Genomic DNA, 27,019 nt, shown 5'->3' with positions numbered 1-27,019 from the left:
TATCACAAGGTTACAAGAACACAGTGACAAAGGCTTACTAAAGATATGGAAGTACAATGTGTCTAAGATGACAGTAATTCCAAGTGTAACATATTTACAAAATAAGCAGTTAAAGGTAACAGGATACACACTGGGAAAATGATAACAACTTCAAAGATACACTAAAGATAGTGGTACAGCAGATAGTCTTTTTTATATAAATACTTGTTCATTTTATTTCATAATAAAGACAATCTTATAAACAGTCTCAAATTACTTATATACTGCCTTATAATTTTACTTACCTCAAAACACAACAGGTATGATCTTTCGGGTATATTTGACAAAAGCCTGAAACAAGCAACAATCTGTACAATGATGAAATGAGTTCATGACATTGCCACTTGCTCCTGTGCCTTAGTCATCCTTTACGTTTAGTACATGTCATGAGGCATGATAACCAGAGTAGTTCTCAGCAGGTCATAAATGTATAGTCACCCGCAATACTTTTAGCCCAAAACTCCTTTTAACAGAATATAAGAACGTTGTCAGTCAAACGAAAGAACGCGTGGATGCAAGTTACACGTGCGTTGAATCATGTTGATTATATTGATTTTTGTACAGCTCCTAAAAAATCGAACTAACTGTCCCAATCTTGCTGATGGTCTTGGATCTTTTATTGAGGTTTCAGTTGTCGAACTATTAATCGCATTCCCGAAGTGACATTCTGCAGATGCGTCTAAATCGTTGTCCACATCATCCTAAACAATCTCGTGCAGTACATCTTGGCTGTCTCTCCCGTACTTGTCATTGTTTGCATCGTTTCTATCTTTGCAAGTACGGAAGCTGCTTTAGTAGAGATGTCAAATGAAAATAGCGAAACGTAAATAAGTGCTCCCATATTCAGATAATAAAATAATATAATTACCAACTCTGTTTTCTAATAACATGTATAAACGACAATCAGTATGTGTTTGAGTACATCCGAGTCACGTCTTACTTTGCATGAGATCCATTAAGGATGATGCTGTTAAATCGACTTCTTCATAACTCATTAACCTCATTTGGTGAAATAATTTGACTCCATTAAGAACGGTTTTCTAAACATTGGAGAGACAAAGAACCAAGGTTTAGCAATGTTCTACTTATTTTGTAAAAATCAGAAAAGGAAAAAGCACAAAACTTACAACCAGACTCTTTTACTTCAGCCGTCGGAGTCTCTGACTGATCGAGATCTTTCTGTTTTGTTAAACTGGTCGAAGCTTTTGACTCTTGTGAGCTTTAATTTTTACTAAAGTATACAGCTTCATGTATGCTGAGATGGCTTGGAACTATACAATTGCGCATTACCATAATGCATCATGCCAAATGTACCTCTTTATACATTTTTAACCCAAACAAGGCCTGTAACACACCTGTCTTTTCAAAAAGAGAACAGCACGTTTTATTGCATAGAGCAGTCGCTTTTGTTATGCACGGTGAAATCAATCATCAATAAAACCTTGCGCCTTTTGCAATTGTTTTCTTTATTCTTTGCGAGCATAATATTTGTTGTCTTTGGACCAAGGGTTAAGCATAATAGACTTATGAGTATGTATTTATTTCAATTGCCGTAATACAGCTCATCAATAACGTATTAGGGTATTTTTGTATTTCTTCTTCACTCCAAAAGATGAATACTTAAATCAGGCTTCTTTTCGATACATGATATCCCTCGGCAACGTATGAAATGTAAATGGGTGCACGCAATGTATTTCTGCCTCGATTATGTTGATTCTTACCAAAATCGGAATGACACAGTAAAGGGATGGATGCTAAAATTCAATGGATGCATGCATGAAATCAATGGATGCATAATAATTTTAATGAGACATATCTTTACTCCGAGATGCAAACAGCCAATCTTGTTTGTTGCGACTTTGTAGTATTTTTAATTCTTTATCGAGAAACGTTTTCAGGTGAAGTATCAAAACTATATCAACAGAAATAAAACACTGTTGTATGCTTTTTTGCCCTTTCGATTATCTGTGAAACTTAACCTTGATTTTGAATCACTTGTGAGACGTTGTCCTGCAAGATCATATATGTAAATCTTGTCACCAACCGAACTCGCTGTAAAACCTTGTACCAAAAATCATATTAGTAAATTTTACTCTCCATCGAACTCCTTGTAAAACGTATTTCTAGTGTCGTATTTGACGCCTAATTCCACGAATACAATTACTCTTATTATGTCACTCAAATATAATACATATAACCTATGCATTATAGGTACCATATTGCGAATACATTCCTATTGGTACGACACAGTAACAGCTCTCTCATATGTCAAAATGACATCAGATTTCATAATCGTTCCTGGATTGGTCGAGTAGCTGCCGAATTTTCGAGTTTGTCATAAATTTATTTCAGTATTCCAATCAAGGACCCTGTCATCGAATGGATAAATTATAATGCTCTAGAAGTGCCGGATATGGGTGAACTAGATACTTGTATATAACAATAAGCTATGTTTCATATGTAACTGATTTCTAAATCAAATTCTACCATTTCCCAGTTTTCGGGTAAATAGTCAATTCGATCTGCGCAGGAAAAATCTTGAAGTAATAATTGACTATAAAAAGGATCTCTATTTTTATCATGACAAACTCTCCAACTTAAAATAAAGGATTATAGAGTCTCATTTCTTTACTTGCTTTATTTTCCCAATTACTTTTCCCTTTTTATTTCTCAATTCTCACAACTAGTATGTCCTCAATTAATTTACGCTTCCTGTCTGACTCAACATAATTAAACCTTTTTACACTCAGCTCTTCTTAGGTTCCGAATGTAGTTGGCGGCCCTGACAAACCATACATCTCCCCAGAACCATCATATTATTCAATGTCAACTAAATCAAGGCTGTTACTACTCGATAGATCCGAATTTACCAATTTTGTCAATCATCTACTCATAAACGAAGCTCCATAGAATTCCTTGTTAATCTATCGTTTAAAACACATTGGATCTTTTCCCAAGTATAAGTGATAATAAAGACAGAGGTTTCTTATTAATGAGAAAAACCGTATTCAGGATTTGAGTCCTAACGCTATCATCCTCTTATTAATAAACTTCTTTTATTTTGTCCAATTGCCCTCCTCCTGTTACCAAGTAGTCTTCTTGGTCCGTTCTGTTTCTTCTGTCCGTGACAACATGTTTAAGATGAAATAGTATGCCTTGATATTTGCAAAATTCACAGCAGAGTTGATATCAAGTAGTGTGTTGAAAGAAGAAAACGTTTCTTTTTTTTTTACTATTGTCAGTATGTTACTGCATTGTTTCATTCCAAAACTATCAGTACGTTTAAAGGGCACCTGTCCATCTCCTCCGCAGGTTATGGTTTCTCTGTTAGATTCCATTAGTGACACAAATTTTATTCAATAAATCAGCGTTCAGTTCCATCAGTCCTGGCTTTTGGTGTTACGTGATCGGAAAGAAACAAATTAATGGAAAAAGCCAAAGAAAAGAATAATAAAAAAAAGGTAAAAACTCAAAATATTAAAAGGGCTATCATTAAAAAACGCGAGCTTCTACTGCAAACAGCTTTAAAAAAAATTTCGACCGACATGAATGCATTGCATTCAGAAATCATAGTCATCATTCTTCCCAAAGAATGTCTACGGGGCAGTATTTCAGTTTCCTTTGCTTGATTTCAACTCTGGTTGGCACGATTAATGTTCATGAGGCACAAACGGTTCGTTCTTCTCGAATGTCGAAGCTGTTGACAGGTTGAACAACGGACTGTTCTTCCCGGGACTGGATAATGAGTTGAAATCAACCGAGATTCGTCTACCTCCATGTCCTTTTTCAAATTTGACGTCAGTTAGAATGATTAATAAAATAATTGTCTTCTATTGTACCTCAGAAATTGAAGTTGGTTTATTTTGTGAACGGCTCGTCACATTTACTGAAGACGTAAACTAAAAAAACATCACTCTTTTTAAATCCAAAATCAAGAGATTCCTTCATTCGAATTTAGGTTTGCTGAAATCGAAGGACAATCTAGTTCGGATCTACGACTATGACTTTTTTGAAAACAGGACACTATTATTTGACATGATTAAGAAAAATAAAGGGCCGTATTTTTGGTAAGAGGCGTTTCTCCCTCAACTTTTGTCACTTTGGGTTCTGAAAATTAATTCGCCTTGTGACTGTTTTCTACCATTCCAAGAATTTCAAAAAAACGGGATTGGGTCCACATATGCCGTTTAACTATCGTCGGATCTCATCCATTTTTTTCCATATATCCTGTTTTAATAGGGTCGGTCCTTATCCATTTTATTGAAAAACGGATGAGGACCGACCTTAATAAAACAACTAGAATACCGTCACAGGCTGAGCCAATGTCCAGTCACAAAAGTTAGAAAAATTAGGATTTTTGTGCGGTGCAGATTTTGGGGGAAGGGGAACCCCCACTACAGATAATCAATTAGTCAAATAGCCCATCTGGTCACTCCAGTCGACCAATTACAAAGGTGACTCTGTATTCAAATGTATAGTAAATTCTCATGTTACACATATAGTCTAACAGTATATACTGATATGTAGTTTAATACGAGTGTTCCCATGTATTGGCAAATTATAGTCATACGACGTCGTAGATGATGAATTTCATCTATGTAAGAGTTCCTCGATCTCGATGCAAAAATGTTATTCGCCGCTATTCCATGACTTTAATCATTACAGCTTTGCATGATAGGCTTGAAAAGTAATCTTTTTTTTTATTACCTTTCATTCGTACGTCAATAGCACGTTTTTCAAATTTAAAGGTTTTTAAAACGGTAACTGTAGTTTACATAGCGTCTTTAATTAAAAATAATTTATCTAGTCTGCAATACTAATTTTTTCGGCGTTGCAGACCTACCTCAAGCATATGCTTGTGACATACTTGCTGTTTTTAAAAATACTTATCAAGATGTTCTTGATTTGGCCTTCATATAGCTAATCACTGTACATGCCTACCAACTAAGAGCATTCCCAACGGTGTGAGAAAAAACCATTTTATTCCAAAATAGCACAAAGATTTAGAATTATTTAACCCGAACGGTCAATTGGACAATAGATTATTCTAAAACTTTTAACACAAATATTATAAATTTCCAATTGAATCAATAAATTTAGAAAATTTCTTCTTTTATTCTAGTCCATTAATTTTTTTGACATGAACGATAATTTCGAAACAGTAACAATCCCTGAGCTTCCCGAAAAGGCAGGACATGGAGCAAATTGGTCAAGAGCCGATAACGAACAGTTGTGCCTTTTGTTTGTTGCCATTGCTACCAATGGTGTCATTGTTAAAGGCCATACATGCAAAAGTTTTTGGGATCGCATTAAGGCCGACTACAATGCCAAAATCAGTGACAATGCTGTCGAAGAACGTAACAGTGCTGCCATAATCAGCCGTTGGAGCACCATCAATCCCAGCGTGCAAAAGTTCACCGGCTGCAACGAAACTGTTTTGAGAAGTGTGCAGCAAAGTAGATCAAGTCCTCAGGATTTGGTAAGATGGCTATAGCTTAATTTTAGCAGAACTAAATTGTGATTTTAAATAATAGGTCCATAAGGCGTATGTTCTATACAAGACGTCGACCAAAAACGGTGGTCGTTTTGTTTTGGAACACAGTTGGCAAAACATATCCCCCGAGCCAAAATGGGTCATGTGCAACATGCCTAAGCTTGTTGTAACGAAGAGAAAAACAATGGCAGTATCCAAGTCATTGAAAACACTTAAACGGGTTCTTCTTCTGGGGATGTAACACGCCCAATGGGGTGTAAAAAGCTGAAGGAACTCCAGCAGCGTGAACGCCAAAACGAGGTAGGTGAAAGCATCGTCGCCCGTTTGAAAGATCTTCGGGAGTTGAACCAAAATAAGTTACTCCAGAACAAGTTGGCTGTTCAAGCAACCAACAAGAAGATGATGTTTGACAAGATAGTTTGAGATGAAAGAGTCATGTTGATAGATCTTTCGGTCTTGACTGACCCTCGTAAGCGTGCGTACTTCGAGAAAAACAGGAGAAAACCCTTTCTCAACCATCTGGCGAATCACCTGATGGAGAAGTATAAGACGTAGTAGAAGATGTAATGGAAGTAGAAGACGGATTAGAAGACTGATTGGAAGAAGACAAATAAAAACTGGTTTTTTTTAAAAAAAAACAATTGAAACAAAGTACTACATACTGCCCTTTCTTTTCCAGAAATGCTCGATCAAGTCTTTTTTTCAACTGATTATGTGTATCACTATCTTTTAAACCAACCAAACGGCTCACCAAAGCAGCAAAGGCTACGGGATCATTCATGTAAGGGTACGCTTGTCCATGAAATGATGCATGTGGTAGTCTGTTCCAAGATCCTGACCAGGTTCGTTTTCTACAATTATAGTATGTAATATGATACATGTATGCATAATGGCCTTGGGATTGATGAAGTCCCAAAGTCTAGCAGGCCATTTAATAATAGCAAAACGTGCTTGCAGTACACCAAATGCACGTTCTACGTCCTTTCGCACACTTTTTTCTGTCTTAGCAAAACACTATTAAAGACCAAATAAATTAGTTTTTTATAAATTATCTTTGTTAATCTTGGTATTTTCTTTTTTTGCGACGTAGGCATTGCAATTGTCTTCACGAAAGTCGACCAAGTTGGATAAAAGCTGTGGAAAAACGGTTTGTTTGACACGGAAAAATAAAAGATAAAAAAAAACAGGAAGAATAAGATTAATATTGCTTGTAGGCTTTTTTATTTTTATTAAAAGTGAATCCCCCTTTCATCTCTGAAAGAAAGGGTGGTATTTATAGTTATTTAAAGCGTGGGTAAAATTATGGGCTCGTTTGTGTTCACTTGGTATTATTGGCTGTATTTACTAATGACTGATGAGCCTTATCAGTGTAGCCAATCTATTATTCGAAATGGGATCTTCTATTGGAATATCTAGTAAGCCTGAGTTGTAAATGTATAACTCAGGATATTTTTATGCTATTATTTTTTATGAGTGTTATGATATTATGTACCTGTCGATCAAGGATCGATGGAATGATTTTATATGCGATTTTTATATGTTAAATAGTGCGATTTTAGTACAAAAGCCATCTGCGGGAAGTACCCTTATCGTAATTATTGCCATTGGCGAAGAACTTGACTTCAGGAGCAACACTATGTATCAAGAGGTCAAATACATGGAAAAGATTGATGACCTTGATATCGTTCAATGATCCCGGAAGACCAAAAAAGCAATGCCAGATCCAAAGATCTTGGGAAGCAACAGCTTCGAGAATCGAGGTTGGCATTATTCTTTACCGGTGCACATGCCATACCAGGTAGTTGGGCAATTTTTCTACGTCCAGTGCATACAATCAATTGACCCCAACATACCCGGAAATCCTCTCTCTTCAAGGATTGCCAAAAGATTCTTGACATCCTGGCTGTTTGGGGTTCTCAAATATTGTTCCCCATATATTGCCACAATCGCATAGCAAAAGCGCTTCAATGACTCCATGGCTGTGGAATCAGTATGTCTGATGTCCTCATCAACTGAATCCGATGATGCACCGTAAGTTAATTGACGCATAGCTGCTGTCACTTTCTGGATGGGTGAAAGTCCTGGCTTTCCAGCGGCATTCGGTTTTTGGGTGGAGTATTCATCCTCTAATTGAACTGCTTCGACAATTTGTAGAAACAGATCATGCTTCATTCTAAATCGGCGACGAAACTGTTGGATTGTATAAACATGGTCATCGGAAAAGTATTCGTTAAAAAGATGTTCATGTCCGGCAGCACTGTTTCTATTGACATAGCGGCGACCAGGACCGGGTCCACGTCTCTGGGGTGTATCTTCGGTTAGTTCTATAAGATACTGAAGAGCTTCTTGGATAGGTTAATCTTCAATATCACTGTTGTCAATTATGTCAAAGTTGTTACTCATTTTTGTAACAAAAAATTTAAAAAAGAACAGAAAATAAAATAAAATCAGGAACGAGAATATAAATTTAGCTACAATCGTTGGGGATGCTCTAAGAGATATAGGGTAAGTTGCCTGATTGTTTTAAATTATATCAGTCGGTTTACCTTTGTGTTTAAACATATACCAGATTTAAAAACTCGAGCGTCGAAAGCCAAACCATATACATTAACCATTGCAGCTGAAAATAAAAGACTAGTACAAAGCCTGACCAGGAATAACAAGCTATTTTACCGGCATAAGTAATATCTTGTTTTGTTAGTATAACCAAGCATATATGATTCCTAAAGATTGATTAAATTAGACAGTTTTTCATTGATCTACTCAAATTAAAGGCCTACCTTTTTGGATCTTGCATTAGCGAGTTTAGTATGAGCCAAACATGACCTTAAAGGCCCACTTCGGTAGAGTCTTATAAATCTAACTGAATTATTATAGCGTAATTAAATAATTCCTGTGTTGTACGCCAGTAGCCTCACATTTTTTTTAGCTCGTTCGAAGTATAATTTACATGTCTCTAGTTTTTAAAGAGACATATCATGTCAGTCTAAGGCATCCCGTACGGAATCAATCAGTATTGGCATATAACTATAACCCAGCAGCGTGTATCACTACAATAATTTATTTCCGAACATATCATAGGCGAGTATATACAGAAAGAGCAAGCACACTAATACCCTTCATCCTCATTCGTGATCTCAAAGAACATCCCCTCTACAATCCTAATAAAGTTATAAATTAAATTAACAAACAGGTATGTATGAACATCAAGTACCGTTACCTCCTATTGGTTGCTACTACGTTTTCCGGTCCGAAGTTCTCGAAATACAAAACACTAAATAACAAGATTCATTATGCTTAAGCACCATTCGGATATTACACTCGACACGGCTTCAATGCAAAGAAGTCTGGTATTCTTATATTTTTGGAACAGGCATCAGGACATCCCATATACTGTAGATCCTACACCAAATACATATAGCGCATGAGCCACCAATACAATAATGCACAGAATTTATTATTAACACTTCTCTTTCTTAGTCTTTGCTTTTCCAGGTACGTTTCAAGCATATGTGTACGCAAATTATTTTTCTTTAGCACATTACCCAACCAACAACTACTCCTGGAATACCAAAATACAAGGCGTAAGTATAACATTTCAACTAGCTAAATTATTTAGTACATTTTCGTTTTTAGAATTTTTTCAATGTTCGTGTTTTATGTAAGTACAGGGTACAGCATGGTATTCATCGTCGCAAAATGACCTCCAAAGCAAGCTCCAATTACACTAATTATTTAATGGGACATCAGCAAAAGGCTGTAAATTACTACCCAGATCATTACGTCTTCTACCTTTTAAGAAATACACACAGGATACCTCCAAAACGGCAGGTCCAGGTTTTATTCATCCACGTCTGAAGAGCCAATTAAAAAAATTATCACAAACTTAATTCATACAAACGTACACAAACCATTACCTTTTTGTAAAATAATTTAAACATATCATGAATAGTAATACCGACAGAGCCTTGATATGATATCCCCAAAAAGAATAGAATATGAAGTAAGATTTTTTTCTTGAAAGCATTACAGACACTGCAATTGCAGCGCAAACTTTAGTCAGAAACAAGTAGGCTTCCAGACATACGCCGTTTTTTATAGAGAGTGATTCCAGCAGAAACATGACTTGATGTGACCAGTAAGAAAGCGGAACGAAAAAAAAAAAATTTTAGCGCATAAGACACAACCACAGTGCAGTACATACTTCGGTCAGCAAGAGAGTTTTCAGACATACGTAGCTATTTATAGAGACTCAATCCAGCAGAGCCTTGACTTAATGTCGCCACTATAAAAGCGATACCAATAAAAAAATGTCTTTTTTTTCTTTGAGTGGATAATACTGCAGTCACTGCCAAGCAAGCTCCCAGGCATAAGCTGTTACTTGCAGAGACTGATTCCAGCAGATTCTTGATTTGATGAGGCCATTAACAAAATGGAGCGACAAAAAAGTAACATTTTTTTTCTTAAGCTCATGCGAGTCACAAGCAATGGGGTAATTACTCCAGTCAGCAACAAGCAGACTACTAGGCATAAACCGTTTTCCATAGATAGTCATGCCATTAGAGCGTTGACATGATGTCGCCATTAAAAAAGTGAAACGATTAAAATAAAAGTCTTTTCTTTCGTGAAGGCATACTACACCAAACCAGTACATTAATTACTCCAGTAAGAAACAATCGGGCTTTAAAACATCCGTAACTATTTATAGAGAGTGATTCCTGCAGAGACATGACTCAATGTCCTCATTAAGAAAGCGAAACGAATAAAAATGGATCTTTTTATTTATGGGGCTTATAATATACACAGACAGTGCCTTACAAACTACCGTTGGCAATAAAAAGTATTCTGGATATACGGAACTATTTGAAAGGGTGAATCATGCACATTGATTTCATGTCCTTGTTAAGAAAGGGAAGCAGATAAAAAACAAGACCCTTTATTTTCTGTGGTGATCTGCTATATTGTTGCTACATTAAATAAATCCATATCTATGACATCAATACATTAAGAATGATTAAGGAATCAATTACCCAATAAAGATAGTTAGTACTATCATATCACAAGGTTACAAGAACACAGTGACTAAGGCTTACTAAAAATATGGAAGTACAATGTGTCTAAGATGACAGTAATTCCAAGTGTAACATATTTACAAAATAAGCAGTTAAAGGTAACAGGATACACACTGCGAAAATGATAATAACTTCAAAGATACACTAAAGATAGTGGTACAGCAGATAGTCTTATTTATATAAATACTTGTTCATTTTATTTCGTAATAAAGACAATCTTATAAACAGTCTCAAATTATTCATAAATTGCCTTATAATTTTTACTTACCTCAAAACACAACATTTTCCTTGTTTTTGCCTGTTATACGGGTCTACTTTTTTGTCTTAAAAACAATAGTTTAACTATGTTATATTCAGTTAAGCGTTAATACCGAAATACATTACAGTAAGGACTAAAAAATATTACTTGTAGTTATAGATAAATAGCCTGTTACATGCCTATTGTGTCAGGTATGAACAATCTCTTGTAGTACTTTCCAGAATACACCGTTGGCATTCTCTAACAAACTCGTTACTATAAAAGAGAAAGAAAGAGGGTAATATATTTTGTTGAAGAAACCAACATTAATGCTCAAACTCTTCCATGAGCTCCAATTTCAGTTGTATCATCACTAAGGGAGCTTCTTCACGTGTTTGAACCTTTCCCACGTCTGTCATTGAAACTATAACATGTTTTATGCGAGTTTTGAATACACCTTAACTAAGGTAATATGCTTGTGCTACGACGATTGAAGTATTTTTACTGCTGTCATAATTATTATATGTCAGCTGGTAATTTCAGAGTTCACGTAACACCGAAAGCCTATTCAAGTACGGCTTGTGTATTATATTCTCCTTATGGCTCCTTGCGGGTTTGTTGACAGCTTGGACAATATTTGGATATAATTTACCCACGGTGGCAGGGTCCCGCTTGTAGGTTTAGTTATGTTCATTATGTAAAAAGAAACGATTATTTTTATGTTCAATGACATTTACTGTAGTTCCTTTTTCTCAATCTGGTTATTACTCTGGGTTATTTTCAATTTGGGATTTTTCGATTTTTCATAATGGCTGTAAGTCAAATGATCACAAGATTAAATAGTTACTAGCTCATCATTTTTAAATCATGTTTATAAAAAAAAGTGGGGGGTCTCTTTTCACCCTGGAAACAAAGAATTAGGATAAAAAATCCTATAAAATGTAGAAACAGTATGTGACAAAAAAAATTAACGGTATCGAATCCTCCTTATAAACAATTTAAAATTGTCTGGTCAAAGCAAATTACACAGATAATTTTATTTATCCATATTGTCTAAAGTTTTATATGACTTCAATGTTGTTGATAGAGATATCGGTTCCAAAGACCAGCGTGATACTCCTCAAAAGTATTTTGTTCCTATGGAGAGTGATAAGTTGAGGCTTAAATGTAACGGATTTGAAAGATTACCATTATTGTGTGGAGAAGAACGATTATCATTTCATTGGAAAATGGGCTTTGGATCCTTTCGTGCGGCTTACAAGCCACGTTTTACGGATCAACACAAGAATAAACGGCTTTAGTGGGTCAAATTTGTTAACAATTGGAACATGGATGTCGTGATCGAGGCTATAAACTTAATATATGACTCTATCTACACTTCTTAAATTTTCCATTTGATAATCCTAAATATAATTCTTATTGGTACTTTATATTAAATACTGATCATTTACTTTATGTACAGGCTTGATCTCATATCATCCTTCATACAAGTTTAAGGCATACATTTAAATAATAACATGAATATGAAAACATATGAAGGTTACATCAGCCACGTTGAGGTGCCACAGCTATCTTTAATAAGAACTACATTTTCCCCTGAATGTTGTGCTACAAGACATACACAGTTTAAGAATGAATGTTATTGTTATTGTTATTGACATCTCATTATGGTCTTTCTATATGGGATCATTACATCCGAGTATTATCTGGATAAATCTACCCACAACCGTCATCAGCCCATCTGTGATCAATGTCTGAAATAATGTGTATATAAAGACCCCCTTTTATTTGTTTAATAAAGCTTTAGTTTATTTTTGCAGTTTGATAATTTCACTTTTTTAAATTTTACATTTTTTCTTAATTCGCTATTATCACTCTCGAATTTCTCAATGGAGCAGTGGAGAAGCGTCGTTTGTTCTGATAAGTCATGTGTTTCTATTACAGAAAATGATGGAGGTAAGCGAGCAGTTTGTAAAACTGGAGAAACATATTTCGAGAATGATGTTGTTCCAACAGTGAAGTGGAGCAGAGGTGGGATACTGATTTGGGGTTGTCTTTGGGACGGTGGTTTTGGACTTCTGACGACTTTTGACAGCACTATTGATCAAGACAAGTGTATCAATATTTCATCAGGTGTTATTCACTCTTGGTTCAAAAACTTAAATAACAATGATAATAGAAAGTTTATTATACAGGAAAACGGGGCCATATGTCATACTGGGGCGTATGCTAAGTGGTAGAAAGAAAGCCACTGAGACAGAGGTTTTGAGTACTGGCCTGCTCAAAGCCCGGATCCCACATCCATCTAACATCTTCGTTAGGATTTTCAGTTGCAAATACGTGAAAGAAGACCATCGATAAACAATGTCAAAAGTTCAACGGCAATTGTTAAGGAGGAACGGGAGAACTTGTCTATTGAGCTCGCAGATAAATTAATCTCGATTATGACAAACCGATGTCAGACTGTAATTGATGCTCGTGGTGGTCCAACGAGATATTAATTTTTTTCTTTACAAACTATTTATTAAAATATACGTTTATTGGGTCTATTTGATAAAGGTTGCCTATTTTTTGCGGTTTTTTGAGGGACTTATGGATACTGCATTTATTTCTGTTTAAATACGTGCGAAATTTATTTGTACATTAAAAGATATTTACGGAGATTTTCAATTTTGTATCGCTCTTTCTCTCTACGAGCTCGTTCTTGCTTATAAGCGAGTTCCTCTTGTCGCACTATTTCCTTGAATCTAGAGAATCGAAGATATTCTAACGGAGGTAGAATGCGTTGAGGAGCCTCAATTGAGGGCGACGAAGAAGATTCTGTTGACGGCGGCAAAGGAGATTCTGTTGGGGGTGGCAGATGATTATTTGTTGAGGATGCTAGTTCATCAGATTTTGAAGACAATAAAACATCTGTGTTTGATGGTGGTGTATGATATGCTGGGGATGATGCTGCATCCTTTGATGATGATAATGATGATGATATTAAAGAACGTACTCCTGATGGAGTATGTGTATTAAAGGTGGGTGATGTTTTTGGTTTGGAAGAAGATGGCACGGATATAATAAGTGCCGGTGAATTTTGTAATGGGCGACTATTTGATACTGCTTGGGGGCATGTGCGTGGTGTTTTATTCAAAGATAATTCGGGTAAATCCACTGGAGACTGTGTTCTTGTTTTCTTTCGAGGCAACACCTCAGTTGTAAGAGGACGGTCTATTGTAGATCTTTTGCCTGCTGTGTGTGGCTTAGAATCTCGGGCTGTTTTGGCTGAATATGAATCGTCGGTAGCAACATCTAAAGCAAGGCAGAAAAAGCGTCAGTCTCGTATCTGGGTTATTCTTATTTGCGCTTTCTTTCTTACTTACCTGTATTATAGTTTGGATTTTTGTCCATCGCAAGAGCAGTGAAAGCTGAGATGATTTGGTTGAAGGGTTTTCCCCGACAATCTGTAAAATAGCTTACTCTTAAAGGTGCATTCACTAAATGAGTACCTGGTTGAATATCCTTTAACCATTTAAAAGCAAGTCGACGGTATTCGCGTGATTTTTCTATGTTTGTAATAGGCCAAACTTCCCTAAAGGTTGATTTTACCTTCTTTTTGTCAAGAATACTGAACAGGAAATAACTGACATGTTCGAATGCTTTAATACTGTCAGCATTGACTGTAAATGTTTGTTGATTGACAACCCATTTGCTGTTGCGCGGTGGTTTGAAACCAAGTGAATGGAGATTACGAACAAATGTTGACGCTGCGGAAGATCGAATGCTTTTTCGTGACATGGCCGTTTTTACAAAAAGAAAAAAAAAATAACAGTGAAAAAAAAACCAGAAATAGAGCTGCGCAATTTTTAACTTATACCTTAATTGGTGGTGACACAAAAATTGGTGTGGGAAACTGAATTCCTCTTGGATACAACGCGTATGTAAATCTCACGGAATAAATAAAACCATTTGACTAGCAATGTTATTACATGTATTTCAGAGAGTTTTTTGTACATGTAACATGCGGAATGAGAACAAGATAACAATCACGATAAACACTAGATCAGACTAATTGGGGATGCATAATGCGGTCTTTAATAAAGTTTACAAGAAATAACAAAATCCGTCCTGTATGGTAGTGACTTTTATTATTTGGGCTTTGATCTGTTTTTTCACGATCTTGTAATTGTTATTATAATGTCCGTTCTCGAAAAATAGTACTAGAGCTTTAATGTCTTTATTAAGAGTATTCAATTGTTGAGTGCTCTACTTTATACATTAAGCTCTTATGACTAGACTAGTGTTCGAACTTTTCGAACTTGCACCGATCTTGCGCCAATTCGAACGAAACTCGAACCGAGTTTTTGTACTCGAGCTTGTGACACTTGTTTTGGGTTCGAGCGAGGTTCGAGCGATGCTCGCTCGGCTAAAATGTCGATAGTACTTACTTTAAAGTTAAGGTCCTTGAAAGACTAGTGATGACATTTCCACCTGATTTTAATCTTTTCTTCCCTTTACCATTTTTTTTTTTAATTATGCTCTAATAATTCCAATTAAAATGCTTTAGACCTCTATTTAATTATACAACCAACAAACACATTTAGCATAGAAAATGATACAGTGTTGGTAGCTAAACCCAACTAAGCCAATTTGTACAGCAACCATAGTAACAAGACGTAGCAGAATTATTTTAAACTTTCATGTTTACAAATCCAACTGTCTTACATTTATAGATGCAGTAATAGGTTGATTTAAGTACCCGAATATGGTGTTAAGGCTGGTGAAAAAAAACCTTTTTTGTTTTTCCATCTACTATTTCAATAAATAACAATTTTATTATCATAACTTTTTTTGTAATTAACATCACTTTGACGTGCACTTAGTGTAATAGAAAGGGCGAGCGATTTCGGGCTATTGTATTTCCAGCCGAGCCCAGCTTACAAAACTTTGAGCGAGCACGAGCTGCAAAAAAACGCATTCAAGCGAGCTTCGACTGGAACACGATCGAGGCCCGTTCGAGAGTTTCGATCAGCAATCGGAACACTAGACTAGACATTGAATAATTAACGCAACTTTACTTTTACATTATTTTTGCTAATCAATGCTAATTCTCGCGGTCCCTCTCGGGACGGTAACCTACAGGACTCCCTTAAGGGGATCTTAGAAGGGGTAAATGGGGTCCACAAAAGGAATTAGGCTAATCCGACGTACAAAGATCAAGGCTTGATATTATGATATGGTTTATTTTAAATTATAATGTATGTGTTTGGTTAAAGTATACTTGTTATATGTTTGAATTAAACAATGTAGGACTCAGAGTAGCGTGAGAATATTTGCTATACGGGTTTTCTTCTTTTTCTGGTAATTTCAACTGCATCTGGTTCACACCCCTATCTTCTTTTGATACATATATTAAATCGGTTCCAAAAAAAATATAAGAGTTTCCTTTTTTGAAATTCGAGATATTGAAACATACAGCTGGTCACGTCTGAGCATATCATCCAGATGAATATCAACGCAATCAATAGTAGCACTTTGGGATTTGTGGATTGTTGACAAAAAAAAAATACAGTTGGAAACTGGGATCGGGTGTAGCTGGTATACTTGTCTTGTGATTCGTTGGATCCAGTAAATTTTCTCTTCTTCTAAACCATCCGAATTTCAGATTATTTTTTTAAGCAGATATTTTCATCTTTGATAAATTCGATAGTGGCAATTGTATCATTGAACCAAGCATGCGCAGTGTTAAAATTTCGAATGAAAATGATTGGCATATCATCTTTTAAATAGAGAACCTGTAGTAACCGTGTATTTTTTAATGTTAGAGCTGCTGTTCTTCTGGTTACAATATATCTATCGTGGGATTCAATGGTGTAGCCTTCACCCGGAAATTCAGCGTAATCTTTTTTATTTGCAGTTCTTAATCTATTTCTGGTCGTATACAAGCGCAAACAATACTCTGGGAAATTGGATTTCAAGATGGTTCTTTCGTTGATAAATTCAATGATTGATCGGGCAAAACTGCATAATCGTACTTTATTTAATATTTCGATGAACAGGATTTCTTTTTGGCGGATTGGTTCAGTTAAACTGTATCTGTTGACGGAATCATAAATGTCTAACTGCATTGTTCCCTCATGTTTTTGAATAGGTAAACGTTGGGCTATATCACGAAAAAACATTTCTTGACACCACCAATAATTGAAAATCGTTGAGTTGATTTTATAAGTGCTTCATTTACGAAGTCTAAAATCGTTGAACTGATCATGGAGTATTCATCTACCAAAAGCAATAAGTTTGGATATAACTTTACATACCGATCCAGTGACTGATGATTTGGTACCATTGACATGCTGCTCATGCCAAAAAAAAAACGATGCGGAGTGAGCGCTGTGATATTATGAAGGGCTACACCGGTTGGCAGCAATTTGAGGAACCTTATTTTGTGGAATCGCTTATTAGTACATAAACGAATAGAAAGTAACTTTTTTTCTCTGGCCTGATTATAAAAGTTTTTATGTACTCTTTTTATAAAATCACTTGGCCAAAGTGTTTGCAATTGTTAAAATAAGTTTAAAAAATTCAGAATAGTCACTCGCATGAATTCCGTTAACCCATCCGAAAGCTGTTGAAAAAGTCACTTCTCGTAATGACGTTCATAACACGTAAATCGGTCTCTGGGAAAGTGCTTACACCTATTCGTCCTATTATTTATGAACGTTGATGAGAGTAACGTCAATTTTTTTTTGTAATTTATTTATTACTCTAATTGAGACATGGTATAGACTTAGAGCATCCCCAGCGGTTTGCTAAATTTTTTTATAAATTTATTATTTTTTTTTATGGACAGATTTATTATTTTGAAATTTCCACAGTCGTTTGTTAAAAAAAAAGTTAAATTTCGGTGCCTGTCATATAATTTTTCTTTTTTTTTCACTTTTTTTCATTTTTATTCACACAATGTCTGCAATGTCGACTTTCGAAAGACTATTTGGCAATGACCCTGCAGAGGATTATAAAATGCATCTTACTGCTATGAAAGGTTTTTTAAGGGTTTTGAAAAAAGACAAAAAGCAAAAGCCTCGTGTTATCAAAAAACGTCGAGTTGTCAAGAGAGGACGTACAGCAGGACTTGAAAGGCTCATGAACGATTACTTTTCGGAAAATCCTGTATATTCCGACGCTGTCTTTCGTAGAAGATACAGAATGAGGAAAAGTCTCTTCTTGCGAATCACCGAAGCAGTGACAGCTCATGATAGTTACTTTGAGCAAAAGTATGATGCGGCCAACGTCATAGGCTTTTCGCCAATCCAAAAAGTAACAGCAGCCATGCGTCAACTTGCTTATGGAGTAGGATCAGATGCAGTTGACGAGACTTTTCGCATAGCCGAAACAACAGCCCGAGAATCATTAAAAAGATTCGCACATGCTGTTGTGGCTGTGTATAAGGAGGAGTATATGAGAACTCCTACGCAAGAGGATGTGGATCGTTTGTTGGCGATCAATGAAGAGAGAGGCTTCCCTGGTATGCTTGGATCCATCGATTGCATGCATTGGCGATGGAAGAACTGCCCAACTGCTCATCATGGGCAGTTTACTGGTAAAAGTGGTCGACCAACCATTATTTTGGAGGCTGTAGCTTCTCAGGACCTTTGGATTTGGCATTCCTTTTTTGGTCTTCCTGGTGCCCTCAACGACATCAATGTCCTCCACCGGTCCCCAATTTTTGCAGGCCTGGCCGAAGGTGATATGCCTGAAGTCAAGTTCACGGTCAATGGCAATACCTATGACAAGGGTTACTATTTGGCAGATGGCATATACCCAAGATATGCTACTCTTGTCAAAACCTTGCCAAACCCACAGTCGCAAAAGAAAAAGGTAAGCCATGGAAAGTTGGATTAGTATATCTACTTTGATTTAACGTGTTATATGGTAGAACTTTGCAAAGACACAAGAGGCGGTTAGAAAGGATGTAGAACGGGCTTTCGGTGTCTTACAGGCACGTTTTGCCATGCTCCAAACACCCTCTCGGCTGTTCAAGGACCAGGATCTACATGCAATCATGGAAGCATGCATCATTTTGCATAATATGATTGTGGAGGATGAGCGTGGATTGGATCTTCCTCTTTCTTACAAACCCCATTCCTCTCCTCCTCCATCGTCTCGTCAGAATGTGTCATTCGGTGAGTTCGTTGCCAAGTTTTTTGAGATCAGAGATGCTGATACACACGATCAGCTTCAATCCGATCTTATTGAACATTTATGGCAAAGACGAGGCGACATGTAGATCCCTTTACATATATAAAACCCCAAATAAACTATTTTTTTTAAAAAAAGAAAACCAATTTTTATTTTTAATCATCTTCGACTAAAACCGATTCCTCATCTTCAACCAAAACTGGTTCCTCATCTTCAACCAACATTGGTCCATCTTCATCGACCAAAGAGTGTTGATCATCATCAATGGTTTCGATGATGGATCGTCGATGGGACTCTGCCCTCGCCAAATCAGCCGCCTTCAGACCTTCCAGGATGCTCAACTGCTTTTCCTGCACATAATCCCTGTAAGGTCCGAAGGAGATGGTTGACAGATCCATCATCAGGTAGCTCTGGTCACGGAAAAACCTTTTCTCTTCTTCCGCAAAGTCGATCTTCCTGTTGGTGACCTCAACGAACTCCTTCAACGTGTTGCGGATCTCATCATCCTGTTCAGCACTGTTCTTCGTCATGGCCTTAGCCCTCTTGTGTCCCATAGGACGAGCCTGTACCTGGGCATCGTCCTCGACCAAAACACTCATGGCAACCCTCTTTGCCTTCGCCTTGACCTTAAATTGCGTGGCTTCGGCACGACTCTTCCACTTTTCACTCATTCGTAAGACCTTCCAGCAATGCAAGAAGGTAAACCCCTTCTTATCCTTCGTCTCAGACGCCTTATACATCTCAGTGGCTCTAATAACCTTTTGTTTCAAAAATGTCATGTCAGTCTTTACATATGTCAAATAATTTTCAGTTGTATTATATACCGCGTCAGAGGGATCAGATCCACTAGGGGCAGGGCCTCTGATACAAGTATCAAAGAACCCACAAAACTTGTTGACAGCAGATGCAATTGTCGTGAATCTGTTCTGGTGAGAGTTTTCTGCTCTCTCAGTAACAGGAATTTTGTAGACTTTGACGAAGTTAATCGCAAAGTCTTCTTCTACAGCCTTCCAAAAGTCAGGACTCTTTTGGTCGTTGCCCTTAATTGGGTTGGTTGAGACTTCAACCCAAGATTTACACAACTGGGTGTCTTCTTCGAAGGTCCAGTTATTGCCACGGGCACGCTTATTAGCCTTGGGCTGTTCCTTTTGCTTTTGCTTTTGCTTTTGTTGTTGTTGTTGATTCGACATTGTTATTTTAAAAATTTATCGGGAAAGGAGCAAAAAAATTAAAAAAAAGTCAGATTTATTTATTTTTTAGAAAAAAATTGATCGTTTACAAATTTAGCTTTTTTTTTAACAAACGACTGGAGTTTCATTTTGTTGAAAAAAAAAGCCAGATTTAATAAATTTAGCAAATTTAGCAAACCGCCGGGGATGCTCTTAGTCATTGCTACTATAGGAAATGCAGATTTTTACCTAACCTTGCACTTGACTAAATAAACTTTTAAAGTATTAAAAATCATGTTTGACACTGCGTTGGAAATAACTTTGGATCAATCCTATGTAATAGTTAGCCTTTCATTGTGTAGCAGAGGTCTCAAAGGGATCTCTTTACACACTTATTAATTTTAGCTTTACAAACGTTTTTCTGTACAATGATTATGTGACTAATATTACGTACTGGGCATTTAGACGGATTAATTTAGGAATGATGTCCAAGTTTTATTACAAAATTTTGTGGAAAATGATTCCTATGGCCTCTCGCATCAAATACATCCAACCCATATCCTGGTTCATGTAATCTCTGGAAAAACCAGCCGCAAAACTGTTTGTGATTCGACACATCAAATCAATGCCGATGCTTAGAGGGATATAACATGAATTAGTGAAATAAAACAACTCGATAGTAGAAGGTACTATTTATTTACTTCGATCCTCGTAATGGGTGCCAATGAAATTTGTCGTGCCTGGAATATAAACATTTGAGTTTATACACACCAAGAAAAGGTCGGTATGCGCGGAATGGAAAGAGAAGAAAAACGTGGTGGATAACAAAAGTGAGGGTTTGAACAACAAGGCTCATTCGAAAGAGGTTCTAAAACCCTATTTGAGAAAGTTTAAAACACTCAGGTCGAATAGATCATATAAGTGGAAGACGTGCACTGAAGGTACGTCAATGTAAATTACAAGTGCAGATAAAGGTATTTTAAATACAATTTTGAAGGGGTTCCCTTTAATAAAAAACCAGCTTATTGTCTGTGACATTATCCTTATTGTTTCTTCGGAATGTACTGTAGTTATATGTAGCTTACTTTTTATTTTATTTTTTTGTAAATTTATGTCGAAAAAAAATACAACATTGCGGCCATCATTCTCTGCATTTCCAAATCGGTAAAAGGTATTCTTATTAAAGAAAGATGCGAGAGCAACCTATTACATAGCCCAATTTAATTGGGTGTAGAACTCGAATATTGAATCTCGTTTGCTAGTGGATGTATTCAATTCAAATTGATGGAATATTACCTATTTATTCTCGTGGGAAAAAATATTGGTTAATTTAGTCGGAACTTTGTGAGAGTACGAATACACCTATTTTATTATTGAGAAAAACGTCGACTAAGTGACACTGTCTGTTTCAAGACTCAAAGATCTTGTTAAAAGTTCTACTATCAATCCTTTGGTAAATAGGATAGTTCCTTGTGCATCATTAATCAAGACTGAGAACCAAGTACTTCCACAACATGGACATCCTTCAGTTGGGCCATGCTTTATAATTTTCAATAATTGATTGTGTATTATTACCCTATCATATTAGAAAAACTTAATCGAAATCAGGGTCAAAAGAATGAATATCTGCTCTATTGTACCTGGTCTCTGTAATGTTTTCGATGTGTCTCATTTTCATTTTCTCTAAAGCTGTCAATCAATATGTAGTTTCTTTTACAAATAGTTTAAGCTTCAGTTCCGAGTTGAACCTAAAACAAGTATTATTTTTAATCTGGTGCAGATGCTTAACATTGGGATTCAAACTTACATTAGATGATGTACTCGGACCAGAATCACCATTATCTAGCAGCGGTATATCAGGTGTTGGTCCCCTTTATATTTGTGCATCAGAATTAGTTTATATTCAATTCTAAAAAGGCATTACACTATTGTACCTTTCTCGTCTGTTCTGATTTCCACTCCATCTCATTTCGTGATTCTCTCTTTGTTTAGCTTTACGTAGTCTTTCTCGCTGTCTTTTTTTGTCAATGCTTAATTTGAGTTTGCCCATCTCGGTTTTACAACTACTTTTTAAAAATGCAAAAATTCAAAAAAAAAAAACGGAAAATGGGACATGACAGAACTGGATTTTATAGTGTAGTTACCCTTCCTTTCGGTTTTCTTTTCGTGACTGCTATTAGTAAAACCGGATGCAAAAATCAGATGATAACAAGACAAAAAGGAATAAATGTTTTTTTTCATTTTCATTAATTAATATTAAAACACTGTGGTCCAGCATCCACAGAAAAAAACGCACTACCGCCTCAACCCGGACGCTTACTACAGAAGTAGTTTTTTGGATAGAGAGAGAAGAAAAAGAATAAAAAATTGAAAGAAAGGGAAAATCGTTCTTTTGTTTCCCCTTCAAAAACATTTTTGACGTAAGGAATCACAAGTCCCTTTCGTGACGGTAACTTCTGATTGCTGCAAAGCTTTTTTTCACGGGATCCCGGGTTTGCTGCTCAGTACCACTTTGGCACGCAATAATAATCTCTCCAACGTCACCCAACCCTAATGATGATCATGTTGTCGAAAAAACCAAGTTGGGAAATTGTCATGAACTTACTCGCCCTGTTTATTGTCTGCATAACTTAACCATGAACTCAAGCCCCTTGTGAAACCTTGTTCTAGAAATTAATATCAGTATCTCTTGTCCGCTACCAAACTCCCTGTAAAACCTTGTATAAAAAATCATATCATTATATCATGCCCGCCACCGAACTCCTTGTAAAACATATCATTAATCTGTCTCTCAATATTACTCCCGCTTCCTGTCTGACTCAACCTTAGTAAACTTTTTCCCGATCATCTTCTACTTTTATTCCTAATCCAGTTTTCCCGCCTGTGGCAAACCATAAATATTCCCCGAACCATCATATTATTCAATGTCAACTAAATCCAGCCTGTTACTACTCGTCAAATCTCAATTACTCATCCTTGTTAATAATCTACTCATGATTTCTATTCCGTAAAATCCCTTGTTAATCTATAGTTTAAACCCATCGTAGTTGTCTGATGTATAAGAAATAGTATAAATAGATGCTAGTTATTTATTAGAAAAACGTTATTCTGGATCTTAGTCCTAACCCCTTCCATCTCTTACTAAATAGAACTTATTTATTATAACCAATCACCACCCTCGTGTCGCCAAGTAGTTTTAGTGTCTTGTTCCTGTCACCGTCCGTGAAATTATCTCTCGAATTTCCCAGAAACCTTTCAGCTAAATTTTTAGCCTTGATCTGTCTTCTCTTTAAATATTTGTCATGATTCAGTCATAAGCTATGACTGACCGCTGTCATTGCTTAAAATTTTAAATAATTTCTTGTTTTCTTTTCTTATAAATAGAGCTGATAAGTTTCAATTCTCCCAGTTTTCTTTATCAAATATATTTCATAATCATCTTCTCATCTTTTTTAATTTACGTTCTTTAATAAATAAAGTAAATGCCGTAACCGGTTGTTGTGATCGATCTTTATATATTTATGTAACATGATTTCTGTTCGGAATGAAGATCAAAACTCTCGAGCAAGATTCGATCATGTTCCAGCCGAAGCTCGCTCGCGTTCTTATTATACAAAGCACACGGGAAAGTGTTGTGATTTGCAGAACGTTATGATGAGGAAATTATTATTAATTGAAATAGAAGTTGAAGTAAAAGTATAAATAAATAAAAATCTACAAAAAAAAAAAAAAAAAAAAATTGCAATGACAGAAAATAAAAAGGGATAGGATACATATTGTTTGAGAGACAGAAAAAAGTAAGTAAATAAGATGTAAACAAAAATAATAATAAGAGAATGAAAATTGTGGTGATCCACCTACTATTATTATCTATCACACCATAAAACAACTCTAAATTAAAGCCCATTTCATTATCCCATACATTATTACATCACAACACGAACTAGATTCTTACACATTATATCATATCCAACTACAAGCACAATTTCAGTACTGTGTAACTTATCCATCAAACTAAATTCATAATCCGATTTCTCTTAACATATATGAATATGCAAACTGATAGTTAGAATAGAACCCTCTCAACTTTAATCTACTTTTACTCTTAATAAAACTTATAAGCAGTCTCAGAGTACTTTATAGTTTTTCTTTATTTGATACTCTATCCTCAATTATCACAAAATCGTAATGAAAAAAAATGACAATGAAAAAGGAAAAGATATTAGTGGATATTGTCTTTAAGCCAATGATAAAGAAGAACGCTTTCGTTAAGACTTTCAACAGTTAGTTAAGATCTACTTGGTGTAAGCAAATGCTTGAAAGTATTAAATAACCTTCCGCAAGAAGTAGATGAAGCAGAGGGTGGGGGATGAATCTGCGTGTCATTTTTGCAAGGTTTGAATACATGCCTTGTGGCAACTTCTAGTATGTCACTGGGTTATTTTTTCTCCTCGATTGCGTAATCGAACGAGTTCAACAAGATACCTTGCTAAATCGTACTCATAAATGTCTATTACATCCGAAATGCTCACGCCTTCTATTTAGTTTTTTTTTTTTTTTTTTTTTTTGCCTGAAACAATAGCAGTTATAAAATCACAATGAAGACAATTACCCTTAAAAGTGGCAGTGTGCCGAAATCAACTATATGTTATTAAAAGGGGTCCTTTATGTACAATTTAAGGTGGGTAAATTTTATTTATAGTAAGACTGCTCCTATTTACAAGAATATACCATGCTTAGGAATTGGGAAAAGAAGTCTCAACTTTTTTTTTCAAATTCCTAAATCTACATGACCATGTGAATTAGAATCATAATTCCAAGCTTCGCCTGTTTTTGAAAAAAATCATCATGCTTACCCAAACGTCCAACATCATATGACAAACCACCCGCCCGGGGTATTTGACAAAAGTCATTAGTATTTGCGTTCATCCGTATCAGCGCTAATAAGCAGTCCAAATAAGCATAATTAGTACAACTTATTACCTTAAAAATTCAGTTTGCTTTACCTCTTGTTATGAGCTGTATCACATGGATTGATTTTTTAAATCGATACACTAATACAGTTGATGACGCGATAAAATTTGTTTTTAGCTTCAAACCCACTTAAACAAGTCGTTGAATTTGTTTTGGAACCGTTTTATTGCCTTGTTCAGCGGGATGATACATTGACTAACGGAGTTCTTACAAATCATCTTCAAATGATACAGGTTATTTTTCATTTGTGGTTGGTAGCTGATTGTATAAAAGCACCGTTACTGGAAAACGTATCCTCATTATAACTAGAGGCTTCATGAATTTGTTTTCTTCCGTACCACTTGTAACAAATTTTGTTGAACCGTATTGGATGTCTCTTTTAGCGGGATTGCCAGTTACTATTGAATTGAGTAAATCATGTCGTTTTTGCATTTCATTGGTAGTTTACCTTTGCTTTGTAATTTGTGGCATCAGACATGGTATATGAAGACAGACCATGATTCAAACTGGATGATAAGTTATATTCGTCATCTTCAATAACTATCACCGCTACAAAATAGGATTTTTTTTCTCTTTTTGGACCGTGTTTATATATGGGTCAAATAAAGAACCCAGTTTCTATCTAAACTGTAAGAATTATTAATTAAAATTCTATCTCTGTTGTTACTTATTTTACCTTAAGTTTATATCTGGGTTGTGTGAAGAATGTGTTGCATGAAAGCGTATAATTGTTAGAATTATGCAGTAAATCAGATTTGCTTTCTGCCATAATATTGACCGCTGAAGAGATGTATTGAGTTTAGTTCTTTAAACTTGTTTTGTCTCTGGATCAGCGGTGGAGCTAAAGAGGGTTAAGAAGATAGGTATAACAGCGTCATAAGACATTATGTTTTGCTTTACCTTCCATATGTAGCTTGATATTTGCATTGCATTTAAAAAAGTAGAGATTGTTTTTGTATTTCCCTAGATTTAATGCTGCTTTATTCATTTCAAGACTATCTACAGCTACAGATAATTCTTCTTCGCTGGTATTATTAGTTTCAAGACTCATTAGAGACTTTTACTGAGATCTTCGCTACAATTGAGTCCGATGTTTTGAAATATAACAAGACCATCTTTAGCACATCAGTTATTTTCCAGAGAGCGGCTGAAAAGTTAAAGATGGCCTAAAAAATTAGTCAGCATAAGAATGGTCCCCGAATTACATTGATACGTACCATGTTATAAATAAGGTTACTTTCTCGTCTGGCTTGCATACATTTTGTTAATTTCTTAACGTTCCCTAGTAAAAGCTAATTTTGAGACTTTTACTAAACCACAATGTGCTTGTAAGATTGACACAATGTAAGTTTATACATTCCCTCTAGTAGAAGCAAAAGACGATGCTTGTACTAAACAGCATCGTACTTGTGTAATATTGTACGATGACTGTTTTGAAACTCCCATTAGTTTGATTACTACGGTTTTCAATATGTAGTTATCAAATGTCTAAATTACAAAAAAGTTTAACCTTCAAATGTTTTATAAAGATGCCATAATTATACTTACGTTTGTATCGGTATAAGTTGAAGCGTTTCTCTTCATCTTTGATCTTTTTTGCTTCAACTTCAAAGATATTTCAACTGTCCATTTAGATACCTTGATTTGGATTATATCATGTTTGCTAGGTGTGTGATCGCAGCAAGTAGCCGTGAATAACATCCAAGTCTATAGAGTAGTTGCTTATGTTGATATTAAATGCTGACAAGCTTGATGTTATTACTTGCTGTTGCACCGCTGATTTCCATTGGCCCGTAATTTTGTTAAATATTCAGAATTTAGTTGTGTTTGCGTAAAGTTTCATTGCTCC

The 27,019-nt window shown here is 35.7% G+C and overlaps 6 protein-coding genes across 6 annotated transcripts; 1 reads left to right on the top strand and 5 right to left on the bottom strand.

Annotated features, from left to right (window-relative positions):
• Positions 1-8,642: 8,642 nt before the first annotated feature.
• EV154DRAFT_479772 (uncharacterized protein) lies at positions 8,643-9,474 on the bottom strand (the record flags this gene model as incomplete). Its single annotated transcript, XM_051598285.1, has 7 exons — positions 8,643-8,694; positions 8,754-8,807; positions 8,853-8,935; positions 9,079-9,135; positions 9,203-9,260; positions 9,326-9,387; positions 9,451-9,474. 7 exons carry the CDS (start codon positions 9,472-9,474, stop codon positions 8,643-8,645), a joined length of 390 nt encoding a protein of 129 aa, XP_051459518.1.
• A 1,841-nt stretch (positions 9,475-11,315) lies between these two features.
• EV154DRAFT_550274 (uncharacterized protein) lies at positions 11,316-12,645 on the top strand (the record flags this gene model as incomplete). Its single annotated transcript, XM_051604916.1, has 4 exons — positions 11,316-11,376; positions 11,586-11,657; positions 11,903-12,010; positions 12,459-12,645. 4 exons carry the CDS (start codon positions 11,316-11,318, stop codon positions 12,599-12,601), a joined length of 384 nt encoding a protein of 127 aa, XP_051459517.1. The 3' UTR covers positions 12,602-12,645.
• A 765-nt stretch (positions 12,646-13,410) lies between these two features.
• On the bottom strand, positions 13,411-14,635 carry EV154DRAFT_584406 (HAUS augmin-like complex subunit 6 N-terminus-domain-containing protein). The gene is made up of 2 exons (XM_051606732.1): positions 14,212-14,635; positions 13,411-14,140 (listed from the first exon to the last, which is right to left on the bottom strand). The coding sequence occupies exons 1-2, from the start codon at positions 14,624-14,626 to the stop codon at positions 13,476-13,478; spliced, it is 1,080 nt and encodes a 359-aa protein (XP_051459516.1). The 5' UTR covers positions 14,627-14,635; the 3' UTR covers positions 13,411-13,475.
• A 7,137-nt stretch (positions 14,636-21,772) lies between these two features.
• On the bottom strand, positions 21,773-22,272 carry EV154DRAFT_601208 (uncharacterized protein). The gene is made up of 3 exons (XM_051607219.1): positions 22,131-22,272; positions 22,004-22,067; positions 21,773-21,944 (listed from the first exon to the last, which is right to left on the bottom strand). The coding sequence occupies exons 1-3, from the start codon at positions 22,244-22,246 to the stop codon at positions 21,921-21,923; spliced, it is 204 nt and encodes a 67-aa protein (XP_051459515.1). The 5' UTR covers positions 22,247-22,272; the 3' UTR covers positions 21,773-21,920.
• Positions 22,273-24,967: 2,695 nt separating this feature from the next.
• EV154DRAFT_479767 (uncharacterized protein) lies at positions 24,968-26,097 on the bottom strand (the record flags this gene model as incomplete). Its single annotated transcript, XM_051598284.1, has 6 exons — positions 24,968-25,023; positions 25,053-25,136; positions 25,203-25,215; positions 25,619-25,742; positions 25,847-25,950; positions 26,071-26,097. 6 exons carry the CDS (start codon positions 26,095-26,097, stop codon positions 24,968-24,970), a joined length of 408 nt encoding a protein of 135 aa, XP_051459514.1.
• Positions 26,098-26,210: 113 nt separating this feature from the next.
• EV154DRAFT_479766 (uncharacterized protein) lies at positions 26,211-26,871 on the bottom strand (the record flags this gene model as incomplete). The annotated part of the gene is made up of 3 exons (XM_051598283.1): positions 26,211-26,336; positions 26,578-26,658; positions 26,719-26,871. 3 exons carry the CDS (start codon positions 26,869-26,871, stop codon positions 26,211-26,213), a joined length of 360 nt encoding a protein of 119 aa, XP_051459513.1.
• Positions 26,872-27,019: the final 148 nt, after the last annotated feature.

Source organism: Mucor mucedo (genome assembly GCF_025094135.1).
Source record: "Mucor mucedo strain NRRL 3635 chromosome Unknown EV154scaffold_28, whole genome shotgun sequence".
Classification (NCBI taxonomy): domain Eukaryota; kingdom Fungi; phylum Mucoromycota; class Mucoromycetes; order Mucorales; family Mucoraceae; genus Mucor; species Mucor mucedo.
This window is presented reverse-complemented; position numbering and strand designations above follow the sequence as displayed.

What these genes read in the sequence shown, in the direction of transcription:
- EV154DRAFT_601208 (XM_051607219.1), bottom strand. Translation starts at nt 22,246, where the DNA reads ATGGGCAAACTCAAATTAAGCATTGACAAAAAAAGACAGCGAGAAAGA. An exon ending in AATCAGAACAGACGAGAAAG is followed by an intron (nt 22,068 to 22,130) that starts GTACAATAGTGT and finishes ACAAATATAAAG; the next exon opens with GGGACCAACACCTGATATAC. An exon ending in GTCCGAGTACATCATCTAAT is followed by an intron (nt 21,945 to 22,003) that starts GTAAGTTTGAAT and finishes TACTTGTTTTAG; the next exon opens with GTTCAACTCGGAACTGAAGC.
- EV154DRAFT_584406 (XM_051606732.1), bottom strand. Translation starts at nt 14,626, where the DNA reads ATGTCACGAAAAAGCATTCGATCTTCCGCAGCGTCAACATTTGTTCGT. An exon ending in AAATCCAAACTATAATACAG is followed by an intron (nt 14,141 to 14,211) that starts GTAAGTAAGAAA and finishes GCCTTGCTTTAG; the next exon opens with ATGTTGCTACCGACGATTCA.